The sequence below is a fragment of the Cyclopterus lumpus genome, chromosome 8, assembly GCF_009769545.1.
Source record: "Cyclopterus lumpus isolate fCycLum1 chromosome 8, fCycLum1.pri, whole genome shotgun sequence".
Taxonomy (NCBI): Eukaryota; Metazoa; Chordata; class Actinopteri; order Perciformes; family Cyclopteridae; genus Cyclopterus; species Cyclopterus lumpus.
In genome coordinates this window covers 15,353,362-15,372,302 of record NC_046973.1, presented here as the reverse complement: position 1 = coordinate 15,372,302, position 18,941 = coordinate 15,353,362, and the positions used below count along the sequence as shown (strand labels likewise).

The window sequence follows — 18,941 nt, the reverse complement described above, 5'->3', positions numbered from 1 at the left end:
TCATAAACACACATACTATGTGTCAGACTCAAACACACCATCAGGCATACAATTCACCCCACAAAATAAAGTATAAAGAAAGCAAATGATGGTCGCTGCAGCCATTTGAGGATATGGTATATAGACAGATCTCGCTTGGACCAATGCCTGCACAGGACAAAGGTCACATGACAACAAGAAGCACTGCAGCTACTACTGCAGCTCTACTTAAAAGTTGTCCCTGGAGGCACTGATCTAGAAGCAGTTAAATCCACCAGAACACAACTGTTAACCATACAATCAAACAGCAGATTTCAGATCAGTGGAACCAGAAGTCTTTACATTTACTTAGATATACCTCTCATATGGTGCATAAGAACTCCCATTTAAATCTGAAGAAAAAAAACAAAATAAACCTGGTTTGGTTCCAAAACGATAAACATATTTGGAAAAAGAAAGCAACACTTTAAAATCACTTTGACAAAAATGTCCTTCACTTCCTTTAATGTTTGCCCTTTCCTTTCCTGAAGATAAAAATAGAAACCTTTTGACAAGTTGAATACAGTATTATTTAGTTTCTGTATCTCCTGGTCTCTACTGAGTGCAGGTTTAAACATCTGTCCTTAAAGCTCTGTCTCACGCTATAACTTGGACCCGCACCTCTGATCAAGACTTCTTTGGCCAGATAAATGTAACCGTTGACCGTCTGGACATGAAAGTAACATTTTGCTGGGTTGAAACACACAAAAAAGGTTTCTCAATTCAGTGGACAAGTTAGAGGAGGGGAGAACAGTGACCAATCAGACTGGGGGGTGGGGGTGTTCCTATTTCATTGAAGGCGCACATACCATATGCTGTATAGTCCGCAATACAGGAAAATATATGCATAAACAAACATTCTTCAGAAAAAATATTATAGTGCCATTTTCTGATTAGTCCCTAAATGCTGGAGAAAAAAAAAAAAAAAGAGTAAAAACTGTAAAATGATCTGCCTTAAACTTCCTCAAACAAGCAGCACAATATGGAGCCAAGCGTGGAGGAGGGACCAGCGCAGTAACCAGCACTTAAAGGCTACATTTTGAATTATTTTTCCCATGTTCCTAAGTGACGAACGGGGACACAAATTTTAGAAATTGATCCCGTATTACTGCTGTAGCGGAACAGGCTTTCAGGAGACTTCTCCTTTTGAGTAGGAGTCTTTCCAAAATGTCGCACACTTAAAATGACATTGCGGCCTGTGAGCGGCTGCCGTCTACTGCACTTTCCCCTCAATACTTGATCATTTCAGAAACTGTTGTCCCTATTAGTCAGTCAGGGAAAATATGTAAATACCAAAGTTACCGCTTAACCCTCGTCCACTGAAAACTATTGAACGTGAAGCACGAGCCACGTGGAAGCAGCAGAGCAGATTGATATGTTAGGGAATTCGACTCCCTTGAGTTTATATAAAGCCTCTGTACACCGTAGACATATTTGTTTTTATCTCAAAACATAATTATCTTCTTTAATTTAACAACAATATTCAGACTTGCTGCTAAAAAAAAGCTTGTAGAAAAAAAGTGATATTTTGCCGTTTGTTCCAAAGACAAGAAATAGCCAACAGCTTCTTGACCAGAAGAATCGTCACTGACTGGGATGTTGTGCTAAACTTGTAGGCAGATTGTAACCTGTTGGTTCAGAGGCCGGTGGACAGCAGCGCTGAGCAGGAAGGGGGCGGGGGGAAGGAATCAGAGCTCAGGCAAAGCTGCGTTAGGCATAGACATCATCATCATCATTATCATCATCCTACTGGTAGAAAATGGCATGGAAGCGAATACATTTGATACAGGTATGAGCGTTTCTGTGCATGTGTTTGTCTATGAAAGTTGGGTTTTGAAAGCTCCCCAGGCGTGGAAGCAGCGGCTGAAGCAGTGGGGCTCGTTCCCCTTTCGCACCAGTCGCAGCTTCCTGGGGTGTTCGGTGTCCTTAGAGCGCATGTGCTGGATGTAAACCTAGAGAGGAAAAGGATTCATTAGGAAGCCGTGGCTATGGATACATAACACCAACAAAAAGTTTGAACACAAATATGCACACAAACGAAACAATTAGCGTTCACAAACTGCAGTTTCTCACTAACCTGACAGGCTTTGAGACTAAGTTTGATCTCCACCTGGCTGGTCTGAGTACCGACCCACATGTACACCTGATGGAAAACAAGGAAGTTAGAAAAAAAAAACACCATGACCCAGTAATACTGTGGACATTCAGATAAAACTATGATCGATTATTACCTCTTTGCCGTTGTCTAGTAACATGATATCATCATCGGCCAGGTCGTCCTGACAAAAGTCTGAGCACTTCTCCGACACAGAGAAGTAGCCCTTCTCATTTGAACACCTGAGGGAGGGAGCGGTGGAAGAGGAGATAGAAATAAATAGTGGGGAGTTAACAATCCAAGGAAAGGAGTGATATGAGAGAGAGGGGGGAGATGGATACATAAAAATTAGAAAAGAAGTTGCTATTAGTATTCGCAATATTAATAGGAATGAAAAAATGATTATGCAATTATTGCATAATCATTTTTCATTCCTCTTTTAACTATAATAACTACATAATACTGACAGATAATGTTCACCCACCTGAAGAGCCGAGCATATTTCATATATTCTGCATCTTCATCGTACTGCTTCTGAGAGCCAATCCCCACCCAGAAGAAGTTCTCTGGCTCCTCCCCCTCATTAATTACCTAGGAGACACACTTATTGAAGTTTGACAACATATGCTTTCATGCAGCATCTATTATTGAGAGTCATTGAATAATTAAAATACAGAAAGACACTTCACAGAAGCTAAAGTATGTCTATCATATACTTTTTCTAATCATGGAAATATGTCACATTGCTTTTTGGGAATAAATACGTGAAAGTATTTTTTTGAAGTAAATACAAGTATTTGTGAGTAATCCAAGTGGTACTAAAATCTAGAAAGGCCATTTTCTGATTCAGATGTGTTAAAATATTTCAAATAGTTGACTATTAACAACAACAAACAATAAGGGATGAAAGCAGTGAAACTGTCAGTTGATATTAAAGTGCAGAACGCAGTGTCTTTGTACGCCGAAAGGTAAGAGGAGGGGGAGAGTATGAGATTTAGTATATATATATATATATATATATATATATATATATATATATATATATATATATTCATCTTAAGTTATAGAGCAGCAACGAAAGGAGTTGAAATGTACTTTTGAGGTGGGAGCGACAGGGTGCGTTTATACTATGTTGAGTATGTCAAGTTACAGACACACACACGCACCTGTTTGCTGTACGTTTCATCAAACATGCAGTTCATGATGTCCTCGGCCAGTTTGGCTTCGTCAGGGTCAGCAGCTCTGCCCACCCAGGTGTAGACGATGCCCTGATTGTCTGTACTCTCAAACGGTACCTGCAGAAAGCACAATACCGTTCATCAGCGACCTGGCAGACTGTTTGGTCTTTATGAAAGTACAAAAGTAGGAGGAAGACACAGGAGATATCTCTGGTGGAACTTGATACAAATGATTGTTATATTGCCATTATTGTAAGATAAATACAAATCACAACCTTGAGAATGAAGCAAAACTCTGAGTTGAGATTGCTGGAATCTGTTCCAATCTGGATGGTCCTAAAAGAGATGAAAAAAAAAATTAGAATTAAATGAAAGAGAAAACAAAAAAACTCTTCTGGAAACTCGTAAACCAGACTTCTCTAGAGGAAGCTGGGTGACAGCGCTGGTGTGCACAAATCTGATAAATGGTGATAATATCACTACGTCTACCTGCTGCAAAGTGCGCTGCCATTGGTGCGAATGTGGTAGAGGGAGGGCTGAGCAGAGTCAGTCTTCTGTTTCCTCTTCCCTTTGTGGATGATGAACTTCCGCTTGAAATGGGACAGGAACTTGAGGTTCTCTTGCTGCTGGGTCATACGCACCACCTAAAAACAGCAAGAAAGGCACACAATTGTAATTAAAAAAAAATAAAAAAAGAACAGTGCAAAAAAAAAAAGTGCAAACATGAATAAATATATCCAGATACCTTCAGTTTTCCAGGGAAAAGACTTTCAAACTTCTTCTGCAGCGAGAAGGTGAAAGTGAGCCAACCCATGTTGGAGGCCTGCCTGCCCTGCCAGAAATACACAACACACTGGAAGTCCTCCTCGGGCTGTTTGTCCTCTTCCTCTTGTGCTGCTGCTGCTGCTCTTCCTCCTTCACCGCCTTCACCCTCCTTCTTCTCCTTCTCCTCCTCTTCATACTCCACAGGCACCCAGTATCTACAAAAGCAGAGTGAGATTAGTGCAATGACAATGATTCACTTTGACTTGACAGTTTTATGCCAGTGGAGCAACTTCTCTTCTGTGTGAATGCATACATGTTTTCATATTAAGGTCGGGCCCTGTATTCTCCATACAGGTTCTGTTTAAAAACTAATAATACAAAATAAAAAAAAACCTTTAAATCTTTTAATTTCAAATGATAAACTAGAGACTATCTTGCGATTAAAAGCATTAAAGTCCCATACACACATACAGCCGTGTTTCCCTGTAATTTCCACCCGTTTGATTGTGGACATCATTGCACATCCCTACCTGCAGAGGAAGACGTAGCAGTCCTGGGTGTTGAAGTGGCCAAACTCTTCCTCGGGCAGCCGAGCAAACTTCTTTCCCTCCAACACAAATCCTTCCATGCCATCGAGATCCTCGTTCCACTCCTCCATCAGTGGCTCAGCCTATACAGAAAAGATGAATATGTATGAAGTGGAGGTTTGCTTAATTCACCTATCAATAGTGAGTATAAATGAAAAATAATAACCAAGTGTGTGTTGTTACCTCAGTAAGGGGCATGGCTGGCTGCCGGGGAAGGAAGAGGGCTGTGAGGTCAGCTTTCATCTGGTCTTTCTTCTCTACGTCCTTCTTCACCTGAGAGACAGATAAACACTTACTGCGCTGACCACACATAAACAGCTCAATCTGGAGGCCACACACACCGTTCTGGTTCTTGGTCAGTGTATATTATAAATGACTATTTTATGAGCCACTGGTAACCATTGACTGGTAGCATCAACATTTAGGTATTTCTTTTTTTTAAAACACACGCACGCATATATGTATCACTAACCTTGCCCAGTAGGTTGTCCTTCTTATGTACGGTCTCAGCTGCTCTGGTGTAGTCCACCTTCAACACATCATCCCAGTTCTTAAACTTGGACTTGTACACCTGAGGAAGAGGAAGAAGAGCAACTAACATTAAATTAAAACAAGCACTTAAAACACGAGCAAAGCACTTTCATCACTGCCCAGATTATACATTTGGATGACATAATTAAAACATGCAAACTTGTGCTTAGACTACAAAATCTGATTCATTCATATATATATATATATATATATATATATATATATATATTTTTTTTTTTTTTTTTTTTTTTTTTTTTTGATGCGGTATTACCTGGCACTCAGTGCCCTCCAGGTTGCGGGTGACACAGGCATGTTTGGGCCGATGCAGCATGGAGCAGATCTCCTGACCCAGTTTTAAGGCAGCGGCTCGGACGAGACGTGGAGACTTCCTCCCGATCCAGATGAACACATCAGACCAGCAGTCCAGGATGTACACAGACTTTGTGTCCAGCAGAGATTGCACCTGAGGAGAGGGATGGAAATATGGTGCAAGACGTAAAGAAAGTGAAGGAGGAAAAATACAATGTAAACATTTGGTGGCATTATTTTCGTCGTATAATCATGCCTTCTGGTGAATATGCGGCAGATGTACATACCAGTCTCATCTCTGGCAAAGTGTCCAGTTTTATCTTTTGGTCTTTGTGCTCGACTGACAGCTTGTAGTTAATCTGTGGCAACTCCAGGTATCCCAGACCCAAGCCCACCTACAGGACAATGATAAAGAAAACATCAGATAATTGTGTTTAGAATTCCCTCTCTTCCAGTTCCACAATTAGTTCAAATTCACTCGCAAATAAGAATAAAGAAAAAACTAAAGATATGCCTATAACTCACGGTGGTTCCCAGAGTATAATTTAAATCATACGAGTCTAGTCCGTATTTTCACGGTCAGTCGGGGTTAGTTTACAGCTGCTGTAGCTTGAAACTCAAAGTGACATACGGTCTTGGTCTGAAGAACTCAGGAATCAATTTTTTCGGAGGTTTCAGCAAAGGAGCAACACAGATTTGTACAACACGGATTAAACATTTTAAAAAGATGCTAAAGACACTAAACAGCTACTTCCTCATAACACGGCACCTTCTTGGATTTCAGCGTTGTCACCATTTAAGCAGAGGGTGAATGAATGGATTGGTTTACGAGGGGGGTAGTGTTTGTGACATGGATGTGTGTGTGTGTTTGATGAGCCTAAATATAATGAAGCACTCTGGGTATTTGGCCTTTACCACATACTGCATGCACATCATGTACCAGCAACACAAACAGTTATACATGACTTCAACCTGTGATAAAGCAGAAAGCTCAACAGTGAATCCTAAACACCTCCTACAACACTGGCCACATTTTCCTTACACCTACACTACCGCAATACTGCATGTATACTTCTACTTTAGACCGCATTAACAGGATAAAGTTAGTCAGGGAGAGTAGTACTGTATACATGTATTAAAAAGACGTACCTTGTATAGTTTAGGTCTAACAGGAGAAAAGTCATCTGGTACGTGTTTCTTGATCTCCTCTGGTTGTCCTCCCAGTGTCTCCCAGAACCCAGGAGGCTCCTGGTTCTGCATGAGGGTTGTGATCTCTGCCTTCCCCTTCCGCTCATTCTTATTGATCTTTTCTGCAAATAACCTAAAGGATGAACACAATGCGCACACACACACACTTTGCATCACTACACTTCATTTTTGTTAAAATTGTGACCGTAACATGGAAACCGACTTGAGATTTTCCTTAAAAGTGGCAATAAGTTTGTGTTACTTATTGATTTGTGTCCTACCTCGCCTTCGTGGTGGTGCTGAGAGTAGCGTTGGCTCCTCTCCAAATAAAGATGTCCGGGCCTGTGTCCAACAGGAAGACATACCTGCCAAAAAGAAAAAGACAGGATGTCATGGACACAGTAAAGTAGGAGGAAAAAATGTACAACTAATTAACTGCAGGTCTACAGTAAATGCAGTGATTATGTCAATCAAAGAGATGAGGGAAGCAAAGTATCAGAAAGCAGGGACGTTGTGGCAAACTATACAAATGTACGTCATGTGGTGGAGAAGGCACAAAGGGTGTGTGAGTTACCGTGGGTCGAGGGAGGAGGCCTTCAGAGATACAGACTCCAGTCTGATGTTCTTCTTACCGTAAACTCTGTACAACCTGATAGACACAAAACATTATTAAAACCTGAATTAAAAAACACATTTTCAGACAAAGAGCATCTCATTTAAATCAAATACAGCTGAATGTGAAAGATAGAAGCCGACAACATTAATTCAGACTCCCAATGAACTTGATTTTGATCAGCTTTTCTCAACAATGTTGCAAAGTTGTTTTTGACAAGATTACAAACTAAAGCCAAAGATTAATACTATTATACATTTGACACAGCTTAAAAAAAGAAGACTAATTTTCTGAAATAATTACCTGACAGAATAGTGGTTGTCCTCCACAGTGTAGAATCCACTGGCTGTTCCTCCCTCAATGTAGGAGATCTCATTGTTAAACACCTGCACATGAGCCAAAAAGCAATTTACAACGGCACGTAGTGGTTGGTTATTCATAATGATAGAGAGCTAGTTACTGTACTGTATCCAAAAAAATTCATATTCAATGTCCAACTGTGAAGCAAAGGGATTTCCCCTTAAGCTAAGCTTTGATCAGAAGCTTCTTCCTAGTTAAAGTTAGTTATTTGTGTATATCTCTGTGTGCACTTCGATAAATTAGCATATTATATTTATATTTATACGTACAGCACTGAACTCCTCGCTCTCATCTCCCATCTCTTCCCGTATAGTCCTGCACTCTGCTCCAAGGAAATTTCTGAGGTTGACTGCATGGATGGCAGAGCCGGCCTTCTTGTCAAGCGTGGCTTCCTGCCCGATCCAGTAATAGATATGCCAGTTCAATGCACCGTTGTCATCCAGGAAAGTCTAGAATTGCAAAATAAAGATTTATTGGGACACAGTCCGGGAAAACTTACTACTACTTACTTCTAGTTGTTGCTAAGAATGATCCATGTTGTTTGATTATTCCAATTTGTAATCAAAGTGATGACAATCTACTGACACGCATCTCTACTGACACGCAGATTTGATGCGTTACCTTGAGGATGATGTAGCAATCAGCCTCATAGAACTTGCCATGGAAAGTTTCATCCACTTGCATCGGAATAAAGTTCTCTATCTGCCACACTGATACACCTGGAACCTGTAGGACGGACAAACGAAGAAGATACGTACACTGAAAAATCTAATTTGGCACATTCTGAGGCACTTTGGTTGGTTGGTTGTTGCTGAGAAATATGAGAGAGCGCGCCCCCACACGAGAGAGAGAGAGAGAGAGAGAGAGAGAGAGAGAGAAAGAGAGAATTACCTGCCCCACATCCTCCAAATAGAACTCAGAGTAGTCCAGATGAGGTTTCTCTAGACTCTTGTCCCAGCGCCGGACCTTTAAATCAGCATATTTCAAATCCCCGTTCTCCTGCAAAATTAGAAGATTTCTAGTAAATAAAATGTAAATGAATCCTATTGCGTTTATTATTATTATTATTCATGTGGGCTGCATTGACATCCTTCTTTATCTTTCCCCTTACCTCCATCTTCTTCTTGTCTTGTGCAACATCACTCATGCCCTTCAGCACCTGCTTTGCCTGATCGTCCTGAGAAGAGTCCTTCCTCCTCCTTAACCTCATCTTCCTCGCCAGGGGGTCTCGGGGGCTGGCTCCTGGACACAGATAGAGATTTAAGCCTTTATAAAATACACACGTTTTACAGAATAACCAAAGGCACTGATACTGTATACATTCATGTACCTACTCTACCTCCAGTTATAGATATATATAAAAACACGTACCACCTCCAGCAGCAGCGACAGTAGCAGGTGAGGCCCCGGCCAGCCGGAGCTGGTTTTGCAGGGAGAAGTCAATGTTGTACCACTCTGCTGCTCTGTCGACTGGTTTGGGAGGCATCACCAGGTTAGGGTTCTCCCGTACATCCAGAATCTACAGAGCGATATATGAATAGATCAATATTTGTGTTTATCTTTAAAACAATATAATCTTTAAATATATATATGTATTAGATGACAACATTGCGATGTTACAAAGCACTAGATGTTATTGCTATATCATTTCAGGTCCTGTATATCATGTATTTATATATTCCTTAAGAAACTTAAAATGTACTGTATTATGTTTGTTTTTTATTACACCTAATTTACAACATCACTATACAGTATTAATTACAAATTATTCTCATCATGTCACTATTGTACGTCACATACTATTACTTTACCCAACTGTATTGTTTCTTTCTAATATCTGTTGTGAACTACTCGTTTCAGTCTAAATTAAGTAAAACATGTTTAACGTTTTCTCTTCAGTAGTGAGGGAGGATTACTTCTCTTTTTGTAATCAAGTAAAGTAATGAAACCTGTATTAATCCACAATTTAACCAACGTAAACACTGTTTGAGAACAGTATTATTTGATTACTTTATAAGTGGCTTTAGTATCGTACCTCTAAATCAGTCAAGAAGTGAATGGCCTCAGGCAGTGTTACTAGGCGGTTTTTATTCAGCACCAGCTTCTTCAGCTTGCCACACCTAGAAAACAACACAAAACCACATATTCACACAATCGCATATTCTTGTGGGGTGACAAAATGTGTCTTGCCAATATATTTGTACATAGCTGTATGGTTCTTCATAAAGACTCAGCCTTTTAGGAAATCATGTTTGAATCCCAATCAAGATTTCTTTTTAATTAAGCTGACTTGATTCAGCCAATTAAAAAAATGTCCATTGAGCAATGCAGAATGAAAATCGGATGATTTCCAGTGGCGAGTCATCAATACCAGCACCCTAAAATTTATTGTTAAACTCACCTGCAGAGGCCCTCTGGGATGAGTTCCAGGTTGTTGTTAGCGGCCATGAACTCAGTGAGGCTGGACAGTTTGCCCACGCCTGGCGGAACCCCATCAAAGTCCAGTTTGTTAGAGTTTACATACAGCTTCTTCAGTTTGGCCAGCTTACAGATTGCAGACTGGATGAAGACACACGAGCAAACTTAAACCATCCAAACATTTTACACAAATTATAAAAAGGAAATGCATATAAATAACTACTACTAAAAACCAAATGATAGATTGCTCTTTAAAGGGTTGGCTCACCCACACCCACATATTTCTCTGTATTCAGCCATATAGATAATTTGCCCAGATTTTGAAATATTCATCTCTCATATTTCTGCCAGCACCCAAACAGAATACAATTTAACGTGTGCATTAATATTGAAACAACTCCATCTACATAGCTTTCTAAACAAACAGCGTGGCTTCTAGAGGAAGATGCATCATTATTATTGTCCTTACGGGCAGGGAGGTGAGCTGGTTGCGGCTCAGGTTAAGCGTCTCCAGCTGAGTCCACTGGTCAATGCAGAGGGACAGTTCTGAGATCTGATTACTGCTCAGGTTGAGTCTCTTCAAACTGCTCAGTGAATAGAGGCACTCTGGCAACCGAGTCAGGTCGTTACATGACAGGTCAACATCTGGGAGAGACAGGAGGGACAAAGGGAACATGTGTCCGTAAAAAGTACGAGTATGGTTCTCCATTCCTATATAAAGTATTTGCAAAATCAATTTAAAAAAAAAAAAAAAAAAAAAAAGAGTATGATGATATACACAAAGCGACACATTTGTGAAAAATGTACCGCATTGCTCTGTCAATGTAAGAAGGAAAATGTCCCTAAATAAATGGAAGAAATCAGAGAATGTGTGAGTGTGAATGTGAGTGTGTGTGTGTGTGTGTTACCTGCTAAATGTGTCAGACCCTCCAGGCTGGTCGGCATGTTGCTCTGGGTCCTCTGGGTGTTCCTCAGGTGGAGAGTCTGTAATGCCACCATGGCTGGCAATTGGCTGCTCAGACAAACAGAGATGATAATATTACAAATAAATAATAATAATAATAATAATAATAATAATAATAATATGATAAGGAGAGCAGCATTAAATTAATGCCTATTTCAGTTTTCTAAATAAATGTACCGCAAAGCTTCCGACCTAACATAATACATGAATTTAGAATTAGGGACAGAGGACACACAAAATAAGCAAAATAATTTCCTCTTACCGCAATTGTGCGTGCATCAAGGGGTTGTTGTTCAGTGTGAGTGTCTGCAGGTGAACCAGGCGTCTCATCTGCGGTGGCAGGCTGTCCAGCTTGTTGTCGCTCAGGTCCAGATACAGCAGGTCTGTCAGGTTGATAAACAGCTGGTTGGGGATGGAGTCAATGCTGTTGTGGCTCAGATTCAGCACCAGCATATTCCTGCTGTTCTCCAGGTCCCTGGGGATCTCTGACAGCTGATTGTAACTCAGGTCCTGGAGGAAATGCATTGTTTTTGTAATTAATTGAAAAAGAGGCAAGGTAATAGGCATATGCCAGCGGACCATAAAATAAGGAAAGGAAGAATGTTGTTGAACAAGTGTGAAAGACAATTATGTACCAGCACAGAGAGGTCATCGAGCTGAAAGATGTCATCAGGGACACCAGAGTTTTTCAGGTTGTTGGCTCTGGCTACAACCGCCTGCAGACATAGTGAAACACATTTAGGGCTCCATCATAACTACACATAAGTACAGGCCATAGTCAAAGCATTAGATAGCGGTGCTTATTCGTATTGATAGTGGAAGAAATTGGCATGAGCTTAAAGTGTATTTTCTTATGCATGTGTGGGTGTCAGTTACCCGAAGGTTTGGTAAGCTGGACAGTTCTCCATGCAAAGTGGTCAGGCTGTTGTGACTCACTGAAAGATGCTCCTAAAAAAAGAGAAAAAACAGAGGTTTTGTTTACAGTCATGCAGTGCACGACACAAACAAAGCATGGTCTAAAACCCCATAAAAATCGGTCTACAAGGTGACCTGGGCACTGCTGTGCAATATACTTATTGTACTAATGTCTCCAAATACAATTATTTAACTGAAAACAGGGTCAAATAAAAGGCAGATAAACAAACCCCAGACACTTCGACTCCTACCAAAGATAAGAGACTAATCTTATTTACCTACACCTAGTAAGATCAAGAATATTAGCATGGATCAGCTTTTAAACGTGGCCTGCTAATTGCAGCTTTGGAGGTTTAGATAAGAGAGTCCTATCAAAGATATTGGGGATTATAGTATGGCTTTGTGTGTTCGTAATCAGGTGAGGTTTTGCTGTTGAAATGCACCAATCTGCCAAGGGTTTCCATTCATTAAAAAGAACGCAAATTCGAGAACAAAACAGAAGCACCAATGATACGAGTCAATGCCTTTATATTCAGAGATGTGAGCGTAAGCCAATCGGAATAACAAACAACCCTAAATGTCTCACCAGCTTTTGCAGAGAGGCCAGCTCCTCTGGGAGGTAGCACAACCCTGTCCGGTTGAGTTTCAGCCATCGCAGACTGCTCATACACTTAACATGCTCTGGAAAGTAGCCACCCTGTAAAGCCAGACAGGGGAGAGAGGTAGAAGACAAGAGGAGGGAGAATGACTGCTGACATCAGTAATACTGGTATTGACTTTATTCATGGATGACATGTCTTTGTAATATCCAGTTGTGATGGAGTTGGTGAAGAGAGGTGAACATAATTCCTAAGGCATTACCCAAATGTATTAAACGCAGCATACCAACCTTGTGAATACAGACGAATGAGAACAGTACATGGAACACATGTGTCTCCATACAAAATTAGAAGTTGACATCACCCTTATTATGTTCATTGTCATTATGGGTGGGAGCGACAGTAACAAAATGTTTTTAAAAAAAAAACTACATCAGTAAGTGCAGCAGCTATTTGGCAACTTTGACAATCAGAATATTATCTTTTAGTCAGGATAAGAAAGCTGAAATGTTCCAGTCGATATGATCTTGAGCACAACGAGGAAATGATGTCATTCAACAGTACCTAAAATTAGAACATCAGCCATTCACTAACTGATAGATATACACGTTATTTCTAAAGCTGTACCAAAGTTACTGGCATACTAACATGGAAGGGAGCGTTAAATCACACAAATGTTTCAAATACATGCCAGATCACCTCAGCCGTCACTAATGCTACTTTTCCAGTCTACCTAACTGAGCTCGCGAAGTGTGTCAGAAACTACAAGTGTGACCACATTGTGTCAACAACCCCTACAACGTGAGCTAACGTTACTGTTTGAAGCCTTATTGTTGTCTAATTTAAACGCTAATAGAGAGGACATGTTCTGACACAGAGGTTGTGCTTCTCGATAATCCAGACAGCCAAGAGTTAGCCAACAGTGGAGCTAAATTGGCTAACGTTAGCTGTCTATCGTGACGTTGGAAACAAGAGCCACGTTTTCACAAACTACCCAGAAGTATCTAATCGCGTACAAAGTAAAAAAGTAGCGCTGTGTTATATTAGATTAACATACACATTCACGCCGATTCAGAAATATGTAAACTACACGACACTTATGGTCGACATCAGACTGCTATGTTGTACCGTGTCAAACAAATCTGACAACTGGCTGACGCCCAATGCTAGTAACGTTAAGCTAAGCTAGTGTTTTAGCATTAGCCGTTTGTTGTGAGCTGACGTGAGCTAGCTAACGTTAAACGTTGCTCAAGACCGATGGCTTTAGAAATTAACGAATATTGCTCATGATCCTTACTTTGAAGTCGTTTCCACTGAGGTCTACCCCCCTAATGAAGGGAAGAACTCCGGTGGAAGCCATTTCTGGTTTATGTCAGCTGCTCAGCCCTCTACTGTCTATTTTGGTCCTGGGGCAGTGAGGCGTTGTGGCGAACTACTCTTCTTCTTTTGTTTTTTTTAGCGGTGGTTGACAGCCACAGTTTTGGGTGCCCCCTCTGCTTCGGAATGTCTACCGCAGATTACAATAATGTGTGTTTAGCGCCCTCCACTGGTCACCGGGAATTACATGTCCAGAGTCGTGTGGGCGTCCTGTCATATATGATGACTTGCTCGTTGTTTAATACGGCATGAAGGAAATACGTGTGTATGATATGGCCTTTAGTCAACAAAAACGTCTTAATTGTATTATTATTATTCTTCTTCTTCTTCTACTGGACTGAAAGTGGGACACTAAATCAAAATTAGAGTCTCAGGGCTTTGTTTATATTATCAGGGAAGGGATACTGAGTTGCTAATTTCTTCGTGACGCTCTTTGATCGTGGCACGTAATGCAACAAACATCGCTGAAAGCTACAATTAAAATATCAAGTAATTTTTAGAGGGAGCCGGGGTAAACCCGGAAGAGATACCATTTGATTTCAAAAATAAAACAACTACTGCGCAAGCTTACGGCGTGTTGTCGAGGACGCTTCTTCATAAAGCTTTTATTCTGAAAGCGGTGGAATCGGAAGAAGTCCACGTATTCTGAAACGTGATGACATAATTCGGAGAACCTCACAGTCAGCTGTGCCGTTACATGTCCGTCGCTTGGCAAGAGCGAAGATTGAAAATAACAAAAGCTAATTTGGGGTTTACATTATGGACAAGAATGCAACGCAATACAATGTACAACTCTATGTTTATGATCTATCGAGAGGGATGGCTCGCAGCCTCAGCCCCATCATGTTAGGTGAGTATACAGATAAAAAAATCCGATGCAGCCGGGCCTTGGGGACTAATAAGTGATAATAACTCATACCGGGTAGAGATGCTTTCTGTGGCTTGCATAGTTACGTCGCTTGTATGCAGTTGTTGCCGTGCAGTGTATCGATCTTTGGTTAACTTACCAAGGTCTAGTTATTTTCAAAACATCTAGCGTTATTTTGAAAATATTCTGTAAAGCGTGAGTGATTTATGTGCATCCGAAGGAATGGTTCGATAAAGGGTGTTGACGAGAAACAATACACTTGTAATCTACAGCTCCACGGAGCTGCTTGCAGAGAAGATCATCTACCTCACTACTTTTTCCCTTTTTGTTACAGGAAAGCAACTGGATGGTATATGGTACGCAATTTATTTATGTTACTTTGACCACTGGCTTGCTTGGGATCTAAAAGATTGACCTCCTAAATCATGATATCATTGCTTCTCATGTAATGTGTGGATCCCTCAGGTGTAGACCAGAGCAGATTGAGTTATATGACTGTTCAGGCATTACAATCCCTGAACAATCATATAACCCTGCTAAAAACTGCTGACAATGTGTCTAAAGATGTTCTCATTTTGATATTAAGTGATGCTTTTATTGGTTTTGGTTTGCATTTTGCATTAAGTATTTTCACAAAATATAGGAAATCATAAAGGAAGTATAACTAGACCCAAAATAACTAATCCCAAATTAATCAAGCATGGGTATATCTAAGGCATTATTACTGTGTAACAAGTGAGTTATTAGGTTGCCTCACTAGTTTGTGGCTTGTTATTTGGTAAAAAAGCACTGACTTACAATTTCTAAATAATGATCTGATTTTCTGCAGGCACACAGCAATAGTGGCATACGGTGATGAGTTCTTCTTCGGAGGGGAGGGGATCTCCAGCTGTTCGCCGGTAAGTCTATAACAAGGGGACTGACTCCTTTTACACCTTTCATTTAACAAGCTTATGAAGGGAATGCTTGCAAACCAAGAGTTACAGTCGCAGGAGTTACAGGCAGGCTGATTCTCGACTGCCTTGAATAGGTGGGGACCAATGAGTGTTAATATGAGTGTTTTCTTTGGCTTTAAGCTAAAACACCCACTGTTTTATGTTTTTATCTAAAGCCATCTCCTTATAACCCTTCAGGTAGGCTGTACAGTACAGCCTTCGACTGTTGAATAATAATAATAATAATACTTTGAATTTATATTGCGCTTTTCTATAAGAATAAGCGTATATCTAGTATACAGAGTATAGCCAGCCAGCTATGTCTCCATGTTTTACGGGGTTGAACCAACCAAAGATGTCATTTTGATTTGGACGTTTTTATAATTGGTTGAATCGACAAGGAAAACAAATTGAGTTTTGAAATTTGGGGTGAAGGGAGGATACTTAGCATTGGTGGGGCAAGTGCTGCTAAAACTAAACGTCTAAAAATCCATCTCGTCTGTGTAATTATAAACACTGTATTAAACAATTTTTTTTATGTACGTTACAATACATCAATCCTGTTTCTAGTCATAATAAATATAATACAAAAACATATAAATCGATAAAATATAGAATATTGTGAGCCTTATACTGTATACCCTTGATTTAATCTATCTTTTAGCAGTTATCCATGGAAATCAGAGAAACCCCTCCAACACAATGGTCCTAGAGTATTATGTTCTGTGAACTATTGGACAACTTTTCAACAGCTCTCATAAAATGTGTGAACGTTTTCCATCTCCCTGCTGTGTGTTTGTCAGGGTGGGACGATGCTGGGCCCTCCAGACACAGTGGTGGAGCTGGGCGAGACAGAAGTATCTGAGGAGATCTTCATGGATTACCTCTCTGCCCTAGGAGAAAGCGCATACAGGTCGAGTAGCTGTTATCCAACAGAAAAATTCCCAATAATAATTTGGACTCTCAATAAGTTCTCAACTTTTGTTTATCCTAACGTGTGGCTAAATTCACGAGTCTGACCATACTTGTTACTGACTAGTCACAATGCATGAACGCTGTTTACCTCATGCATAACTCTCTTCCATTCTCTCCTTGTTCAGAGGTGACAGGTATCGCCTGTTTGAGCACAACTGCAACACCTTCACCAATGAGGTGGCTCAGTTTATGACGGGCAGGTCCATCCCATCCTACATCACCGACCTTCCATCGGAAGTCCTCTCCACGTGAGTGTGAAACTCACAGTCGGTCAGCTGGCTTTAATCAAATCTGTCGCCTGTTTAAAAATGTGTGTAATCCTGTCTCTCCACTTTAAAAGTAACAGCTAAAATATTAATTATATGCTTTTCTACATTACATTACATTACATGTCATTTAGCTGACGCTTTTATCCAAAGCGACTTACAATAAGTGCATTAAACCATGAGTCCAAACTCAGAACAACAAGAATCAAGTAAGTACAATTTCTTCAATAACGTTAAACTACAGAGTACTATCAGTAAGGTACACTGAGAGCATATGGATTATTGTGACATGTGAACTATCTGTTCTGGGTTTCTGTGTCAATCTACTGTTGTGCAATGTTGAATGAAGTTGCACACATTTCAAACTTGTTCACGGAGCAGAATACATATTGTACTTTGTTAACCCAACGGGAAACAATAGTGAATACAGCTTTTAATATGCAGTTACATATGAGTAGGGTTTAAACAAAAGTGCAATTACTATGTTGTGTTTCAGTCTAAAAAAAGTTCTTCCTTTCATCTCCAGACCGTTTGGCCAGATACTGCGGCCCATCCTGGACTCCATCCACATCGCCCCTCCAGGAGGAAACGTCATAAACGGCGCAAGAAACATGTGATCTGGGGGAGCAGCAGAGTTACCGTGGTGACCAGTCACCAGGTCACTTTTATTAGAGTCAGACCGTCAAACCAATCGTCTATCTTTCTTCTTTCTTTCTGTAAATAAGCTACACATTAGCAATGAAGCTAAAGGCCATTTTGTAAATTATAACTGATAACTTACCAGTAAATCCTTAAAAATCATCATCCACATATAATTTCCTCCTTCAAACCGAGTTGGTTCATGAGAACTACTGAGGAGAAACTCAGAGCCCGCTTCATGAAGTTTGATGGAGCAAATTCAATACACTGCAAAGTAAATACAAAACACAGCCGTGGATTAAAAGTTATTTTCCAACACTAAAAGCTGATTTTGATCAATGTTGCCTTTTTACAAATACATATATGTCTAATTTCCAAGTAAGCTTTTTAAGAAGTGAAATGTAACTAAGTTTATTTGGATTTGTGGCACTGCAGCGTGATTTACCATTCACATTAGGGCTGCCGGCATATCCGATTTTCACTATGTGATTAATGAGGACAAAATAATGCACAGTAACGATAATATCCTGTTTTCTACAGAACATTTGAAAAAATTATAATTATAATGCTAGCGGTCAAATTCAACTTTAACTTTGTTTATTGTGTGTTTTGTTTTGTTTCTTGGCAACTTATTTATACTCAAAATGAGGGTGTAAGGGGGTGGAGAGAGAGTCTGTAATCATAACTGTATATATAAAATGATTTAATAGGTGCTGGATTATTAACGCAATATCAGATTTATATTATTAATACAACATCAACATTTCAATTTGAAATATTACAGTTATCTTCAATACCGGTATATCGCAACAACGATAATTTTGATTTTGCAAGAATTTATACATAGGCAGATTGCACTTTTCACTCCACTACTGTATCTGATGGCAGTAATTTAACCACCTACAACATTAAAATACCTCTTGCACATTAGTGCATTCTGCTTATTTAGTGCTTTAGCTTTTGTACTTTGGCACACGGTACAAATCCATTTTGGTGTTGCAAATTCCCATCAGTGATCATTTTCTACCTGTAACATTTGTCTTAACTGTTTCTGTTGAATTCAACTCTACCTGACATTATCATTTCAGTTGTCACATCATTTGTGATATGACAAAGAGCAGGGGATTGATGCCTAACTTACACTGACGTTATAAGATAAGAAGTGATACAAAAACATGTTGTGTATGTCTCTATAGCAGTACTGGGATCAGTTAATTGTAAATTCAGTTATTCCTATTTATATGAAAGTAAACCCCGCTTGATATTGTTAATGGTTGACTACAAAAGACTATATTTCCCAGCCAATCCTAGTTTAAAGGTTTTAAAACAGTGTACTGTGTC

General features: G+C 39.9%; 2 protein-coding genes across 2 annotated transcripts; one reads left to right on the top strand and one right to left on the bottom strand.

The window, feature by feature from the left end:
• Nucleotides 1–884: 884 nt before the first annotated feature.
• On the bottom strand, nt 885–13,999 carry flii (FLII actin remodeling protein). Its single transcript, XM_034538634.1, has 31 exons — nt 13,838–13,999; nt 12,528–12,638; nt 11,903–11,974; nt 11,662–11,742; nt 11,289–11,536; nt 10,971–11,074; nt 10,532–10,707; nt 10,046–10,203; nt 9,680–9,764; nt 9,016–9,163; nt 8,756–8,886; nt 8,536–8,643; nt 8,266–8,370; nt 7,914–8,093; nt 7,588–7,670; nt 7,246–7,320; nt 6,953–7,036; nt 6,633–6,804; nt 5,771–5,878; nt 5,446–5,637; nt 5,116–5,214; nt 4,827–4,916; nt 4,587–4,726; nt 4,037–4,271; nt 3,781–3,935; nt 3,567–3,627; nt 3,280–3,408; nt 2,598–2,704; nt 2,250–2,355; nt 2,096–2,161; nt 885–1,970 (listed from the first exon to the last, which is right to left on the bottom strand). Exons 1-31 carry the CDS (start codon nt 13,898–13,900, stop codon nt 1,836–1,838), a joined length of 3,807 nt encoding a protein of 1,268 aa, XP_034394525.1. The 5' UTR covers nt 13,901–13,999; the 3' UTR covers nt 885–1,835.
• Nucleotides 14,000–14,560: 561 nt separating this feature from the next.
• On the top strand, nt 14,561–18,544 carry LOC117734540 (desumoylating isopeptidase 1-like). Its single transcript, XM_034538635.1, has 6 exons — nt 14,561–14,767; nt 15,120–15,141; nt 15,615–15,684; nt 16,524–16,633; nt 16,821–16,943; nt 17,488–18,544. The coding sequence occupies exons 1-6, from the start codon at nt 14,677–14,679 to the stop codon at nt 17,576–17,578; spliced, it is 507 nt and encodes a 168-aa protein (XP_034394526.1). The 5' UTR covers nt 14,561–14,676; the 3' UTR covers nt 17,579–18,544.
• Nucleotides 18,545–18,941: the final 397 nt, after the last annotated feature.

Coding starts and splice junctions, on each gene's coding strand:
- flii (XM_034538634.1), bottom strand. CDS start 13,900: ATGGCTTCCACCGGAGTTCTTCCCTTCATTAGGGGGGTAGACCTCAGT. Junction 5,215..5,445: donor TGGAGGGCACTGAGTGCCAG/GTAATACCGCAT, acceptor CCTCTTCCTCAG/GTGTACAAGTCCAAGTTTAA. Junction 4,917..5,115: donor AGGACAACCTACTGGGCAAG/GTTAGTGATACA, acceptor TCTGTCTCTCAG/GTGAAGAAGGACGTAGAGAA.
- LOC117734540 (XM_034538635.1), top strand. CDS start 14,677: ATGGACAAGAATGCAACGCAATACAATGTACAACTCTATGTTTATGAT. Junction 14,768..15,119: donor CCTCAGCCCCATCATGTTAG/GTGAGTATACAG, acceptor TTTTTGTTACAG/GAAAGCAACTGGATGGTATA. Junction 16,944..17,487: donor CCATCGGAAGTCCTCTCCAC/GTGAGTGTGAAA, acceptor TTTCATCTCCAG/ACCGTTTGGCCAGATACTGC.